This window comes from Callithrix jacchus, chromosome 3 (assembly GCF_049354715.1).
Source record: "Callithrix jacchus isolate 240 chromosome 3, calJac240_pri, whole genome shotgun sequence".
In the NCBI taxonomy this organism is placed as follows: domain Eukaryota; kingdom Metazoa; phylum Chordata; class Mammalia; order Primates; family Cebidae; genus Callithrix; species Callithrix jacchus.
Genome location: NC_133504.1, coordinates 119,444,481 through 119,460,690, shown reverse-complemented (window position 1 = coordinate 119,460,690; position 16,210 = coordinate 119,444,481). Strand labels below are relative to the sequence as shown.

General features: G+C 40.1%; 1 protein-coding gene across 4 annotated transcripts in view; it reads left to right on the top strand.

Moving 5' to 3' along the window:
* The window catches only part of FRAS1 (Fraser extracellular matrix complex subunit 1), a 470,538-nt gene extending 458,364 nt beyond the window's left edge, over positions 1-12,174 (top strand). For all 4 annotated transcript variants that reach the window (XM_035293463.3, XM_002745679.6, XM_078367938.1 and 1 more), the window contains 4 exons: positions 2,747-2,913; positions 5,226-5,431; positions 7,201-7,347; positions 8,442-12,174. In XM_035293463.3, the coding sequence (XP_035149354.3) occupies positions 2,747-2,913; positions 5,226-5,431; positions 7,201-7,347; positions 8,442-9,035 (1,114 nt within the window). In that variant the 3' untranslated portion in view covers positions 9,036-12,174. The remainder of the gene's footprint in view (positions 1-2,746; positions 2,914-5,225; positions 5,432-7,200; positions 7,348-8,441) is intronic.
* The last annotated feature ends 4,036 nt before the right edge of the window (positions 12,175-16,210 follow it).

Sequence of the window (16,210 nt, the reverse complement as noted above, 5' to 3'; positions counted from 1 at the left end):
AGTGAGGAAGCAGAAGAAATCAGAAGATAACTCATACACACTCCTATCATCATACCTACATCTGTGCATCAGACCTACCTGCATGTATCTGTGCATGTACCCCATGTGGCCCACACAATCTAAAATATTTACCATCTGGCTGTTTACAGAAAAAAATTGTCAACCTCTCTGTTCTAGGTGCTTATACCCAAATCTTAACTATATCCTTGAGACTTCTCCTATTCTGACACTGTCAGCCATGCTTTTAGGCTGCCCCTTTAAAATATATTAAAAATCCAATTATTTTAACTGCCCTCCTGGCAATAGCCCTGGTCAGAACCATAATCATTACTTATCTAAATTTTTGAAATAGTCTCTTAACAAAGTCGCCTACAGCCACCTTGCAGTCTCTTCTTAAAACAGCAAACCCCACTCACTTTCTCAAAACACTCCACAGTTTAAATAAAACCCAAAGTCCTGCCCATACAGGTAAGGTTTAATGGGATCTGGTCCCAAGTTACCTCTCTGATCTTATGGCCCTCACTATACTCCAGCCACCCTGGCCAGCTGGCCATTCCTCTAATGTATTGTACACACTCTTACCCCAGAACTTTTGCCCTGCCATTTCCTCTTCCTGAGGGCTTCCTCTCCACATAGCCACATGCCTTATTCCAGTGCCTGCTTCAAGCCTTTGTATGAATGTATTCCTCTTGCTGAGGCCTTCCATGACTGCGTTTCTTCCTTTCTCTCTCCTTATTGTGTATATTTAAAGTGAAAAACATTATATTTCATACACAGTGAAATGATTACTACAGACGAACAAATGAACATATCCATCTCCTCACATAGTTACCTTCATGCACGTGTGTGTATGATAAGAGCACCTGAAATCTACTCTCTTAGAAAATTTTCAGTACACAGTACTATTGCAACTTTGCACCTTTTGACTTACATTTCCCCATATCCCCCTCCTCCTCACCCCTGGTAACCACTGTTCCCTTTGTTTCTATGTATCTGACTTTTGGAGGTTTTTTTTTTTTGCCCCTGCCCAAATCCAACTTTTTTTGATTCCATATACAAGTAAAATTGTGCAGTATTTTTCTGTGTCTGACTTATTTCATACAGTATAATGTCCTCCAGGTTCATCCATATGGTCACAAATGGCAGGATCCTTTTATTTTTTAAGACTGAATATTTCATTGTGTGTATCTACGTCACATTTTCTTGATTGATTAAGCCATTGATGGACACTGGTTGCTTCCACATCTTAACTATTATGGATAATGTTACAATGAACATAGAAGTGCAGATATCTCTACAAGATGCTCATTTCACCTTCTTTGGGTATATACCAGGAATAGGGATTCCTGGGTCATGTAATAGCTCTAGTTTTAATTTTTTGAGGATGCCCCGTACTGTTTTCCATAGTGGCTGTACCAGTTTACACCCATGGCCACATTATTTAGAATTTTCAGCTGAACCTCTTTCTAGCATTACCCTTTCTCTGCCTAATTTTCCTCCTTATCACCTGTTACCTTTTAACGTGCTATATTATTTTTTATTTATTTTGCTTACTATCTCCTCTTAGAGGGCAATTTCCCCGAGATCATGTTTTTCTGTTTTGTCCACAGATGAATTCATATTACTAGAACAATATTTAATATATGCTTAGTGACTATTTGCTGAATAAATGAGTCCTGAGGCACTAGAGATCATGGAGTAGAGAACTGGACAAGAGACCGAAAGAAGGCCAGTCTGGCTAAATCCCAGAAAGGGAGGGAAGAGGAAGAGAAGCAGGAGATGAGGCTGGAGAAATAGACAAAGGCCAGAACTTTACAGGTCATGGCAAACATATTGCTCTTCCCTCCAAAGGATTTGGGAAACCACTGAAGGATCTTAAGCAAATTTGATTTTTGAAAATGATACCGGTTCATCCACTGCAGCATGGAGAATAGCCTAGAGGGAAATAATAGTGACTCCAGGGAGACCAGTTAAGGGCCTGGCACCTCTTTTGTTGCCTTTCACTGAGATACTTACACTAGAAGGAAGAGCAAGTTTGCAAGGGAAGAGCATATTGAGATTGGGTTATCTGACAGCCATGTAGAGATCCATTCAGCAGCCAGATATGTGTTTCTGGAGCTTAGTTAGAGGAGAAATCGGGATTAGAGAGTTAAATTTGGCATTACTACCTTTTAGATGGCAAATGCATTCAATGACGAGGCTGAGATCATCTCAGGTGAAATTATTGAGGGAGAGCAATGCGGGTCCCAGAACTGAGCCTTGGGGAGCTCTTGGCTCAAGAAGAAGGCTGGGAGGAAGGCACACAGAGCAAGGCAAGAGAGTATCGCCTAGCAACATCCTGAAAGTAGGACATGCAATAAAGTTTTGATAAGGTCGAAGAGTCAAAGCCTCTGAGCATGCAGCTCTGGGAAGAAATACAGCTGGGCTCCAAAACAGGGAGCACTTTAGAAATCAAAGAGCAACTTTGGGAGCCCCCAGAGTGAAAGGGCAAAAAAAAAGCAAAGGATACCAAAGAATCTAAAGACTAATTAATTATTTTTTCAGATTAATTTATTATTTCTGTTCAAAAGCAATAACAACTAAATAAAGTCCTTTTATTACCTTACACATCCCTTTATTCAGTAAATAGTGCCCACAACAAAGTTTTGTATACAATCCTGAGGAAGCGAGGGAAGGGAGGGCAACTCAATGACATATACAAAGCTGACACTGCTCTCAGAGAGCTCTTGTTTCTCCTTGCGTTTAGGTTCCTGATACCCATTGCATTCCAGCAGACCAATCGCCCCGTGCCAGTCGTGTATTCACTCAACACTGAATTTCAGCTCTGCAATAACGAGAAGGTGTTCCTAATGGATCCCAACACATCTGATATGTCATTGGCAGAAATGGATTACAAAGGAGCCTTTTCAAAAGGTAGGTTGCTTCCTCTACCTGCAGAAGGATGCTCTGCCTGATATGAGAAGTTTTGGTAAGTTGCTGGACTAACATCTCTGCTCATAAGCTCTCAGTCAGTTTTCCAGTAAAGATCCCCCAGGGTTGGTTCCAGGACAGCCAGGATTGAATCAAGGAACAGGCCTATTTCATGCTGTTTCAAAATCAAATCACCCACTTGGCAGTATAATGATTGGCAGTGTGATGCCATGAAAAGCACTGGTCTGAGTAGTAAGAAGACTGGAGTTTCTGACCAGATTTTACCATATTGTCTAACTCTGGATCAATTATTTTCTCAGTTCTCCAACCCTATTTCCTTCCAGTCTCAAAGGGATGCCAAACATGTGTGTTCTCCATCCTGCTTTCTCTGCTGGAAATGGCTCACTTCATGGTCGCTTCTCCATCTGTCTGTCACAGGCTGGATTCTATCCTATCTTTCTCTTGTCAGTGACACCAAATCAGTGTATTCTGCCACTGCTCTCCTGTTTGGTTTTCTTTCAATCAGCCTCACCCAATACCACCTGGCCTCTCAGATGACTCCTTCTTACTCTCCTGTCCCTGGTCTCCAGCCTCTGCACCTTCTGTGTTAGTGTCCCCAGGTTCCATGCTTAGCTCATTCTATTCTGGCTCTGAGTGCTGCCTCTGGTCATCCCCGTGGCTTGGGCCATCCCTTTACTCTGAACTTCTTATACTCCTACTGCTCTGTGGCCATTCTATAGGATTTGACATCATCTTGGATCTCTCCAAGCTTCATTTCTTTGTTTCCACATGCAGATGTGAAACTACCAAAGCTCCCCAAGCAGCATGACTTTCAGACACCTAGAGATGCCTAGGACTGGACTTACCTCCTTCTAAGCATGCTTCTCTCCATGCCTGCTACCCTACTGACTACATCACCATCCTCTATGTACCCTAACCAAAAATCTCAGGATTATTTTCAACCTCCCCATCGTGTCCTACATCCCATCTATCATTAAGATGAGTGGAATCTGATTCCTAGATGTTTCTTGAGTTCATCCTCTTGCCTTACAGCTATATTTTAAGTGCCTATCCCTTACTAAAGGATTAAAATATCCCCTAGCAGGTCTCTGTGACTCAAGTCTCTTTGTGACCCATTCTCCATGTTTCCAAGGCCCAAGTGTGTTATTACCTTTCTGGTTAAAATCCTCCAGTGTTTCTTATTACTTATATATTCAAGTCCAGCCTCCTCAGCACTGTTTATTTACCCAGGAACCTCTATTGCCAGAGCCCCTACACACCCTCCACTCTTATCACACTGACTTACTTAGCACCACATAGTAAATGTTTGGGATGAGCATTTGGAATTAGCTGGATTTGTACTAATTCCAAAATCCTCCTCCCACTACATCATTGCTGTGGAAGCTTTAATAAGTTACTTAAAGTGGGAATAATAATTAAAGCTATCTTTTGGGCTCTTGGGAGGATTAAGTAAGATCGTTGCATGTAAAGAGCTTGGTGTCATAGCAGACACTTAGGAAACCGTGCCTACACCAGGACTTAAACCCTTGAACCATTCAGTATTTTGTACATGGATTTTTTTTTTTTTTTTTGCCTAGAATGTTCTCTTCTGCCTCTCACTCCCACTCCAAATGCAGTGTCTGACAAATGCCTACTTGTGTTTCAGGATACTCCTCAAATATCATCTCTCTTGAAATCCTTCCATACCATTCCCCAGTCAGATTTCTATAGTTGGCTTAATGCTCTCTTAACATGACATACCTTCCTCTATTGTGGTATGTAACAATATAGCATTTGCGTGATTAATAGAGTACTGTGGTGGTTTGGTTTGAGAGCAGCAGAGTACCTTGACTTAGAATCCCACTCTCACTATTTGCTTGCTTTGTGACCTTCAGCAAATCACTTAGCCCCACTCAGTACCTCAAGTTCCTCAAATGCAAAATTGTGAGCACTGCATGAGTTATTACATGAGAAGGACTGGTACAGTACCTGGCAAATAGTATGAGTTTGATAAATGTGAGCTATTTTAATCAATCAGTGTGCATTTATTTCCATCCTCTCAACTGTATCTCACATACCTTTGTATGCCCTATGCATAACAGATTACTTTGCTTCCCTTAAATGCTTAATTAATGCTTATCGAAAAAAAGAAACAATAAATGAATACGTATTTTAGGGGCACGTGGAACCATAGAGCTCTCCATGGAAAGTTGCTTTTTACTCTAAAGGAGCATGTTTAAACCCTTTCAACCCTTGACATTTGTTTCTCTTTCATCTTAAAGTCTGACCTGATTAATGCCTTTCAATCTTTTCAGGTCAAATCCTTTATGGCCGAGTACTTTGGAATCCAGAACAAAACCTTAATTCTGCTTACAAACTCCAGCTGGAGAAAGTCTATCTTTGTACGGGCAAGGATGGCTATGTGCCTTTCTTTGATCCCACAGGGACAATCTACAATGAAGGGCCACAGTATGGATGCATTCAGCCAAACAAACACCTAAAACACAGATTCCTGCTGTTGGTATGCTGAGTCTTCTCACTATTGTGTTAAAGAGCAGACACTTGAGCAGATTTTCTCAGCTATGACTTCTGCCTAAAGTAGATAGAGCTCCACTGTTGTTGGTTTCCTCTCTGTGTTTGTGTTGTTTCTCTCAGATCAGCTAAATACTAGTATATATGTGGTGGTTATGGTGGGTAACTAGACTAGCTTCTATTGATGTCCCAAGAAAAGGAAACCCTAGGCCAATGTTTCTCAAAATATGGTTCAGAGACCTGGAGTGCCCCATACTCTTTCAGGGAGTCTACAGAGTTGAAATTATTTTCATAATAATGTGATGATAACTTTTTTTTCCATACTTATTCCCTCATGAGTTGAATATAAGAAGTTTATCCATAAAATTTCAGATTTTACCTTATAACAACTATTTAAAAAATAACCACTCACCAAGTTTTGATTTAGTATCAAAAAAGAGGCAGGGCATGATGGCTCATGTCTATAATCCCAACACTTTGGGAGGCCGAGGTAGGAGGATCATTTAAGCTTAGGAGTTTGAGACCAGCCTGAGAAACATAGGGAGACCCCATATCTACAAAAAAAGATTTGATACCTAGCTGGGCTTGGTGGCATGTACTTGTAGTCACAGCTACTTGGGAGGCTGAGGTGAGAAAATATCTTGAGCCTGGGAGGTCAAGGCTGCAGTGAGTCAAGATTGCCATTCTACTCCAGGACTGGTGATAGTCCAAGACCCTGTGTCAAAAAAAAAAGGCATAATTATTTGAAAAAGTTATTAACTACATAGCTTTATGAGGCCAGATTTTCTTCAGACACTTTAGCCAAAACAACATATCACAACTGATTGAATTCAGAAGCAGTTATGAGAATCTAGTTCTTTCCCTGAGATTATAAAAATGTAAAACACTGCCAGCTCTCTTTTTGGGGTGAATGGATGAATTTAGGTATTTTCACTAAAAAAATCTTACTTAGGTTAACATGTAATGAGTTTCTTATTGTCAGTTTAAAATGAATTAATAAGTAAGCACTCTTAGAATTTTTTCAGGTTTAATTTTTAAGACAGCAAATTTTGATAAAGTCACATAAACACAAACTCTCTGTGGTCCTTGATTTTTAAGTGTGTAAAGGGTCCTGAGACCAAATAGCTTGAGAATTATTGGGCTAGAATATCTCACTTTTTTGCACTCTGAGATCACAAAAGTCACCACATGTCCTTTTTGGAAAGGACAGTGGGTTCCCAGAGGAAGTGTGTTAGTCTGTTTTCATGCTGCTAACAAAGACATATCTGAAACTGGGTAATTTATAAAGGAAAGAGGTTTAATTGACTCACAGTTCAGCATGGCTAGGGAGGCCTCAGGAAATTTACAGTCATAGCAAAGGGGAAGCAAATATGTCCTCCTTCACATGGCGGTAGCAGGGAGAAGTGCCAAGCAAAGGGGGAAAAGCCTCTTAAAAACCATGAGATTTCATGAGAACTCACTCCCTATCACAAGAATGGAATGGAGGTAACCACCCCATGATTCAATTACTTCCCACCGGGTCCCTTTCATGACACGTGGGAATTATGTGAACTATAATTCAAGATGACATTTGGTGGGGACACAGCCAAACCATATCAGGCAGCCACTGACTTAAAGAGAAGGCTTTGTAGCACATACTCTCCCAACCCAAGCTAACACCAGGAGTGATAAGTACTTCTCTCCTTGTAGTCACTGCCACCTACCACTATAGAGGAACCATATTTCTAAATCTCACATTTCTTTTTTCTGAAATCCTAGGACCGCAGTCAGCCAGAGGTAACTGATAAGTACTTCCATGATGTGCCTTTTGAGGCTCACTTTGCCTCGGAGTTACCTGATTTCCATGTGGTCAGTAGCATGCCAGGTGTGGATGGATTTACTCTAAAAGTAGATGCACTCTATAAGGTGAGTTTGGTGAGAAGAACAGATGTTTAAGACCAAGTCTACTTGAAAGCTTGCGGGGAAAAAAAAAGAAGAACTGTAACGTCTCTGGATTCTTCATCATTCCGCCATTCTTGCTGGCACATCTTTTCTTATTGTTGTTAAGCTTATCATTCACCCAAAATTTTCACATGTATTCCCAGTAGACCAAAACAATGACACAGTTCTTTAATTTGCACATAGTCATTTGTCATTGTGTATATCATGGCTGCATATGATACTCCAGTTTTTCTTAAGTTCTTTTATACTGCATCCCTTTTTGGTTCAATGCTAGACCAGCTGATTTTCATGGACATATGGAAAATATCTCACAAAATCATAATACACTATAGCAATGTAGAAGGGCAAGAATTACTACTATTTGGTAAACAAAAATACCTTAAATTTCAGCAATGAACATGAACTTTCAAGATCAAATTTCACTTCTTTTCCATCTCCAAATAGTAATCCATGGCCCTTCAGAACTATTATCATGCTTTAGAAGTTATTTCAAAACCACGAAGTGTTTTAATGAAGGAAGATGTGGGGGAGATAAAACACTTGATGATATAGCCTGATCCAGAAAGTGTTTAGAAAATGTTTGTCAGGTATCTATGTATTATGCACAGAGTATATGTTTAGTGAATATTTTGTTGAATGACTCCATTTTTGCTGAAGTTTACCAATAAATAGTAAATTGACATAGCACACAATTGAAGGTCACTGTAAATAAATGTGTTTTTTAATGGTATTATTTCACTGCTATCAATAAATACAGACAAATCATTAGCATTCACTTAGATAAAGAGACCATGAAAGGTAATTTTTTAGGCTATTCCATGTACACATAGGGAAACAAATAAAGAATGTGAATAGCTGACTCAGGATCATCTTAATTTAGAAATAAAATAGAACCTATATTTGGTTCAATTCTCTATGTATTAGTAGATATCAACCATTGTTAATGCTTTTCTGGAAATAGTTCTCTATCAGGGCTATAGTGGCCATTATCTCTCCATTTCCTTTCTTCGGAGGTTGTCTGTGGGCAACAACGACATGTTCGCTTTGTCACCCTGCAGGTGGAGGCAGGACACCAGTGGTATCTCCAGGTGATATACATCATTGGCCCTGACACCTTCTCAGGGCCCCGTGTGCAGCGCTCTCTCACAGCTCCTCTAAGACGCAATCGAAGGGACCTGGCGGACCCCAGTGGCTGGCTGAACCTTGATGATTCCCTCATCTATGATAACGAAGGAGACCAAGTCAAAAATGGCACCAATATGAAGTCCCTGAATCTGGAGATGCAAGACCCGGCGGTAGCTGCGTCTCTGTCACAGACTGGGGCATCCATTGGCAGTGCACTGGCTGCAATCATGCTTTTACTTCTGGTGTTTTTGGTGGCTTGTTTCATCAACAGGAAATGCCAGAAACAGAGGAAGAAGAAGCCCGCAGAGAACATTTTGGAGGAATATCCTCTGAATACCAAGGTAGAAGTGCCCAAGAGGCACCCGGACCGGGTAGAGAAGAACGTGAATAGACAGTACTGCACTGTGCGGAATGTGAACATCCTGAGCGAGCCCGAGGTGGCTTACACATTCAAAGGTGCTAAGGTAAAAAGACTGAATCTGGAAGTCAGAGTTCACAACAATTTACAAGATGGAACAGAAGTTTAATGGATGAGACCTCTGCATATTTTTTTCTAAAATCATTTTTATAAAATGGGGGGAAATACTGGTATTTTTATAATCTCGCAGATAAAAAAGGGAAAACTATAGCTTTGAGTGGCAGATGGCACACATCACATGCATCAACTCACAACTGAGCTACCTCATTCAACAAAGAACCACTTAGACCCCCAGAGTATTAGTTATTTCCGTAGATCCCTTTAATAGTGTCGGCAACTGTACAGAGCTCCTTCTGTAACCCTGGTCTTAGAAAACAGTACTTTAGTATCAGGACAGGAGTCGAACAATTAGATTAGCAGATGGAGATGAGAGGACTGGGTAGTGTACCATGACAGATCCCAGAGAGGAGTAGGTACAGGGCCTTTGGTTTCCTCTCCCAGCCCCAGCTTTCTCCCACAGGGCTTTTCCTGAGCTCCCAGACATCAGAGTATGAACTGCTGACACCCAGATTCCATTAAAAATTCTGCTAATCAACACAACACATATATTTGCTTGTGGTTTCCACTTGACAGCCTATGCTCCATGGCCTCTAATTGTACTTTGCTTTTCCAGAGCCCTTTTCACCTGGGGATTTCAATGTGCTTAAGACTACTATAGAATCTTCTGAAAACCATGGGAGTCTCCCCTGGCTGACTTCTGGCACAGAGAACTCCCTCCTACAAAGGGGGAGATGAAACCCCAGTTAAGGAGGGGCCTGGCAGGCATATCAGAGCAAATTAGTGATGTGCTTCACCCCGGGGAGGTGTCTTTGTTCCCAACTAGTTTACTGGGCACTGAGACATCCCACCCTGACCAAGGATGCTACAAAACACGAGCAATGCACTATGACCTTTTAATTCAACATTGCCATAAATGCTTTAAAGAAAACGCATCACACTTTCCTGCTACTCCAGGAACAGACAATTCTGTGTGCTTTGCTAGCTGTGGGATTTTATATTCTGTTAATGCTTTGGGAAAGTAAGTGGTTCATTTGAATATGGCAAATTAGGAGAAAGTCCAGGTTGGGGTGAAATCAGACTTAACAAGTACAGGCTGGTTCTCCTTGCTGTGTGTGACACAGCAGACAGAGGCACTGTTCCTGGTGCAGTATTTCAGGGATTTCTCTTTGAGGGGTTCTTTTCTGGTAGCTCAGGCAATTATTTTTACCATATCAGCACATGACAAGGCCATAAACACATGGCTTTAAAATAATTTAGTGTTCAAGTATCAGCTTAACTACTTTTTGTAGAGTCTGCACAGCTTGCTTTTGTTTCTTCTTTGTTTCTGACTTATTGGCAGAAACATAAGCATGTGTGCCATGCTGTTTTGAATTGGAGGCACAGTTTCATTATTCAAGAGTAAAAGACATATCCTCTTCTGATGCATGGCACACCATACTCACCAAGCAAATAACAGACCCTTCACATTGTGTAATATTTATGTGAGAATAACTCAAGCTCTTTGAGAACATTCCAAACTAGTAACACTTTGGAACTAAAAGCTAGAAACAATGAACTGTGAAAGGTTCTAGGCAACTCTGTGAGACTCCAAGCTCCTTGAAAGTAGGACCTTTGTGAGTCGCGCCCTTCATTCTTCAGCAGTGCCTTGCATGTAACAAGCACTCCAGAAATGTTGTTGAATGAATGAATGGTGTCATGGGTGAGTGATAGGCAAATAAATTTAGGAAGGGAAAGTGAGAGGGTATGGTGGCAATATGGCAAGGGAGAAGAGAGGAAAACAATTATCTTCTCTAATTGGATTATAAGATAGTCTGTTACTTGAAGCAAAGAAACACCACTTTACAAAGGCATGATTCTGGCAGTGGTCCTAAGGAAGCATGAACGGAGCATTCATAATAATGTATCAGCAGGAGGTTAGACTGAATTGGCATCCAGAATAGGAGATTTGGAGGAAAGTCTGATTTAGCATTCTGAGATGAGTGTCAAGTTTTCAAGAAAGAATGAATTGGGGCGAGCCCAGAATCTGAAATTCCTGACTGGTCAGGTGCTACTTAAGACCAGGTTAGGCAATTCAGGAAAGAACTCCTGTTTCAGCCTCATGGACACCCAGAATTGGTATCTCATGGCTGGAGAGCTGATCAGCCAGGCATAGAATCTCCAGAACAACCTAGAAAGTGAATGCTAATTTGTAGAAGAAATTTCCATTTGGCCCATTATTTGTAACTGTGTAATTGCTCCAAGTGCCAGAATGCTTACACATTAAAGCAGCACCTTTCCATTTGCCCAGATATTCTTGCACACCCCTTCCATTACTGCTGAATAGGACATTGCACAGGAAGAGTGCAGAGGTGGCAGAATGAAGCTAGAGTAGAAAGGACTAAAGACTGAACCCCAGAGTGCTCCCAGCAACCTCCACGGACAAGGTCTGAAATGACAAGGGCAAGAGTAAAATAGGAAACTGTGTGTGAAAGGAAGGCTCTTGCAGTATTTCTGCCTCCCTTTCTTTCTGCCCCTTACCGCACTACATGTACATTATTGAATGCCAGTACTTCTCTAGTGGATGCACACTTGTTAAATAGTGTTAAGAGATGTGGAAATGAGATATACCCCTTTGATGTAGAATTATTCACTTGGTTTGTTTCATACTTCATTATGGGAATCAGATAATTTGATAACTAATGTGGATTATATTTCAGTCAAAGCTCTGCTTTCAGTTTCTCTGATTTGCTCACTAATGCTTGTGTGTGTTTTACTCACCTTTTATAACTTGCCTTCAAGTGAGAAGAACAAACTACTCTCGGTGGTTGCTACTTGCTATTATATGCTGGTTGTGAAGGTTAAAAGAAAGAATGATCTGCACCATTTTTTCTGCCTTGCTGCCCTTTTATTGTACCCCAGGCCTCCTAGAGGACTCCTGCAGATTCTATTGTTGGGGGGGATATAGTGTTGGAATGTGTTTGCACAGTCTTATGATATTCAGTCTCAGTCTCCTATAGATATTTGTTATTCTTGAATACTACACACCTGCTCAGACTGAGTAAAACATTTGTGGTGCTGTCAACCTGATTTCTTGACTCTCAAATGATTTTTGTATTTTCAATATGAATTTGTGTGTTATGAATTTCTGATTTCTCCAATAGCATATGCCACTATATAAATTTGTATTAATAAATGACAGTCTCGTTGTTTTTGTTTGCTTTCCTGTGTTCTTTTTAGATTATATCTCTTATTAATATAGACACTGCCTTTAAGATGACAACATTCATTCTAAAATTTGAGGCAGTCTTTTGGAGAAAAGGGTGAATCTGAGACACACATAAACTGTGTGAAGAGTAAGATGCTGAATAAATTATGTATTCCCAGATTATCATGGGTCTTGTTTGGCAATCAGTTGAAATTCTGAGACCAATAGGAATAATTAAAGTCTCTCTGTGCCATATAATAAGATGATTTTTGTATTTATTATCATCAAAACTTCAAAAGAGATGTGTAACAGTATGAGGGTGGATATGTCCTTCTGTGAACATGCAAATATTTGAGCATCCATCACTGACCCTGGAAAAACTCAAAGCTCCAAACAAGAGTTTATTGCTCTTGAAGAGAAAAATCACAGAGTCAAAATGGAACTGAACCCAGTTGGTCTCTGCATTCTGCAAGCCCGTGCATTTGTGTGCCTTTCCCTTCTGATTAAACAAAAAACTGCCAGTAACAGTGACCAGCAGGGCTCTGATGGCACATTTGCAAACTCAGCAAGACTTGAAAAAGCATGTTTACAGAAAATCTGGGGAAGGGATGCCACAGCCAATCCGGAAGTTGCTGAGATGCTGCCAGAAGCTTAATGTAAACTTCCCATCCTCACAATTTCCTGTGATTATCTGTTGCCTTAGAGCACACTCTCCACCCTGGAGTGAATTTCTCTAGGTTGCAGAGAAGCTGTATCAGGAACCAATCTAAGAATTGTTAGCATTGTCTGTGAAAATGCTTCTGAGACTGGAAGTGTCATGACCATAAAACTTAGGGATCTTGAGGAATAGTGGCAGAAAATGAGTTCCCATTTAGAATTTAAAATGTCTCATAGACTGGTTTTTAAGAAATGTACTGGGAGTGGTGGAAGGAGACTATATTTGAAATAGGTTATTAGGTTCAACTACACGAAATTGATGATTTGATAGGTTAAAAATAGTTCAATATCAATAGTTTTGTGTCTCAAACTAATACTAAGATACCACAATATGTAATAGAGATTCTGTCCCAAATGAGCCACAGAGAACTATTAAATAGAACCCTGTGCACTGAGAATAGCAAATACACAAGGACTGTTACAGGGATTATATGAAATGACATATTTGGCATATCTGGCAATGTTCCAATCAAGAACAATGACTCCCTTATATTCTGTACCTCATTCAGTCTTCATAACAACCCCGTAAGACATAATTGTCCTGGATAATTTTCTTTGAAAATTTCATATGAATGTCAGAATTTCAAATCTTTGAAGGCCTTCGCAAACACAACTTGATGTTACTTTAAAATGGTCCCAACCTCCTATAACTTAAATTTAACGCTTGTCATGAAAAATTACATCACTTGATTGATACAACAAAATAGACCTATGCTGCAACCCTCTCTAAAAAAGCTAGCAAAATTTTATCCCTTGGCTCATTTTCGTTTAAGGCTAAGTTCCAAGACTACACAAGTTACAAAAGTTATTAGAATCTCAGTCTCTAAGATAATTTTCATAAATTGTTAAAAACTAGTATCAAGATAGCTCTCTTAAACATCCCACTAAGGAATGCTTTAAAAATGAGCCAGTGCTGGATACTAGCAACTCCCAGGAGTCCCTGTTCTGCTGATTCTATTTGCTTCACATTGATTCTGCCCTGCTAATGTGCTCCAGGAAACTGACTTTTCATCAATGGCTTCTCCAAGTCTCCCCTGCCTCTTGGCTTCTGGTTGAGGTTGGCCACGTGCAACCACTGATGAGAGAGAAGATGATGTGTGTTTAGCCTTCTCCTTGCTTCCTCCTGCCTCGTGATTCTGGGGTGGCTGGCCATCACCCTCCCTGGCCACAGGTCCTGTTTTATAGCCTCCCTTCCACAATTCCAGTGTTCACGGGTTCTGATGAAACCTCTTCCCTCCCTTGCCCATGAAAGGCTAGAGGTAGTTATGATTTTATCCTGTACCTAATCCTTGGGGACTACATCATCCCTGTGGATACCTGACTGAAGTCTGCCCATGCGTTTGTAAATAGCCCCTTTATTTAGAAACTTTGAGTATGCTATCTCTTTTTGTCCAAACTCTTATACAGTTCTTAAATTCAATGCCAATTTCTTCTTCCCTAATGTAAATCACAATTAAATACTTGAACTCAAATCTTGTATCAATTTTAAATTTGCTTGTTATTATAAAGAACAATGTGCTGATAAATGCTTCACAACAAGATTTTGGGAGGCTCAATTTATAGTATTTGCTAGTGTTCATGTTGTAAATACTCCCACCATGGCTGAATTCAACCCGCTAGCATAATTTCACTGAATGTGGAGTTAGGAAGAGACACACGGTAGTACTTTATGCACTATTTTCGCCATGTGTGTACAATAAACACAACCTGGAAAGCATCAGTAATAAGAAAATGCAGTAAAATAATGTGGAAGTGGTTAATTCTGAGTAGCTATTATCATTGTTTTTAACATAATTTATTTCATTGTATTTATTTAACTTGTAATAATGTCTACATTTAACACTGGCTGTGAAATGCCTGAAAATTTAGGAATGGTCTTTCACATGCTAGTATAACCCAGCTCCAACACATCACTGTAACAGCAAATATGTATTTAACAGCCACAATCACTTAGTCAATTCATTTTTCCCTCACATTTTACCATATGTTCTAAACATATCTCAATAACTTTTCTTTAAAATTTTGTATTTGGCTGTTAAATCATTCTTTTGAGCAGGGTGCTATAGGAAAATTAGCCTTTTACAAACCTGAAAAGTTCTATGTATTCAGAATAATGAAAATTTCCTTAAATGATCTTTTTTGAATTCTTTTTCTGGTTAAGTATAAACCTGGATCCTAACAGCCTCATCTAATATTTCCTTCTAACAAAACTCATCCTTTGGGGTAAAAAATAATTTTATAGTATTCCATGGCATGTTTCTAGTCTAAATGGTAATAACTGAGCTGTTGATACAACTAGAAAAACTCAGAAAATGATAAAAGTGCATGTTAAAGTTACCATCCTGAAATCAAAGAAGTAAAACATCATCTGTTACTCATTTCCTCTGGCTACAAATCTAGCCCTATTACTTCCTAGTTGTCTGGAATGCAACTAGTAGAACTTACTGAGTCCCTCTGGGCCTGTCTCTGTATCTGCAAAATAGAGGCCATCCACACCTAATTCACAGCTAGTTGGTAAGCATGACATAGATCATTTATGTAAAGTGCATTACCCAATGTCTGTCATGAATAATAATAAATATTTTCCACCCATTTCATCCTAATCTCAGAATTTTTTTGAGATAACATGGAATTTAAGTTTATTGTGGCGAAGTCTGAATGGGAGCCAGGAATTACTATGCAGAACAGAATTCAGAAGACCATCCTATCTTCTCTGTTGCAGAAAACTCATCTCCCAGGTCACTGGCCTTTTTAATCCTGAACATCTCTGTCTTCTCCATTGTTGCTCCTCTTAAACCAGTGGTTCTCAAACTTTAGGGTGCATCAGAACCACTTGATGGAGTAGGGTTTCAGGGAATTGCATTTCTAATTAGTTTTTAGGTCCCAGGACTCAGCTTTAAGGACCAAAACCGTAATCTCTTCAACTCATGCTCAACAGCTCCAGTCATGCTTATCCTCTGAGTCAAGCAGCTCCTGCTTGGGTTAAAGGGCCAGCATACATAATACTGCTGAAAGTCTAGAGAGAGAGAGAAAAAAAGTATTTAGCCAGGTGTGGTGGCTGACGCCTATAATCTCAACAGTTTGGGAGGCCGAAGTGGGCAGATCACCTGAGGTCAGGAGTTCAAGATCAGGCTGGCCAACACAATAAAAACCAGTCTCTACTAAAAATACAAAAAAAAAAAAAAATTAGCCAGGTGTGGTGGTGAGCCCCTGTAATCCCAGCTACTTTGGAAGCTGAGGTGGGAGAATCGCTTGAACCCAGGAGGCAAAGGTTGCAGAGAGCTGAAATTGCACCACTGCACTCCAGCAGCCTTGGGCGACAG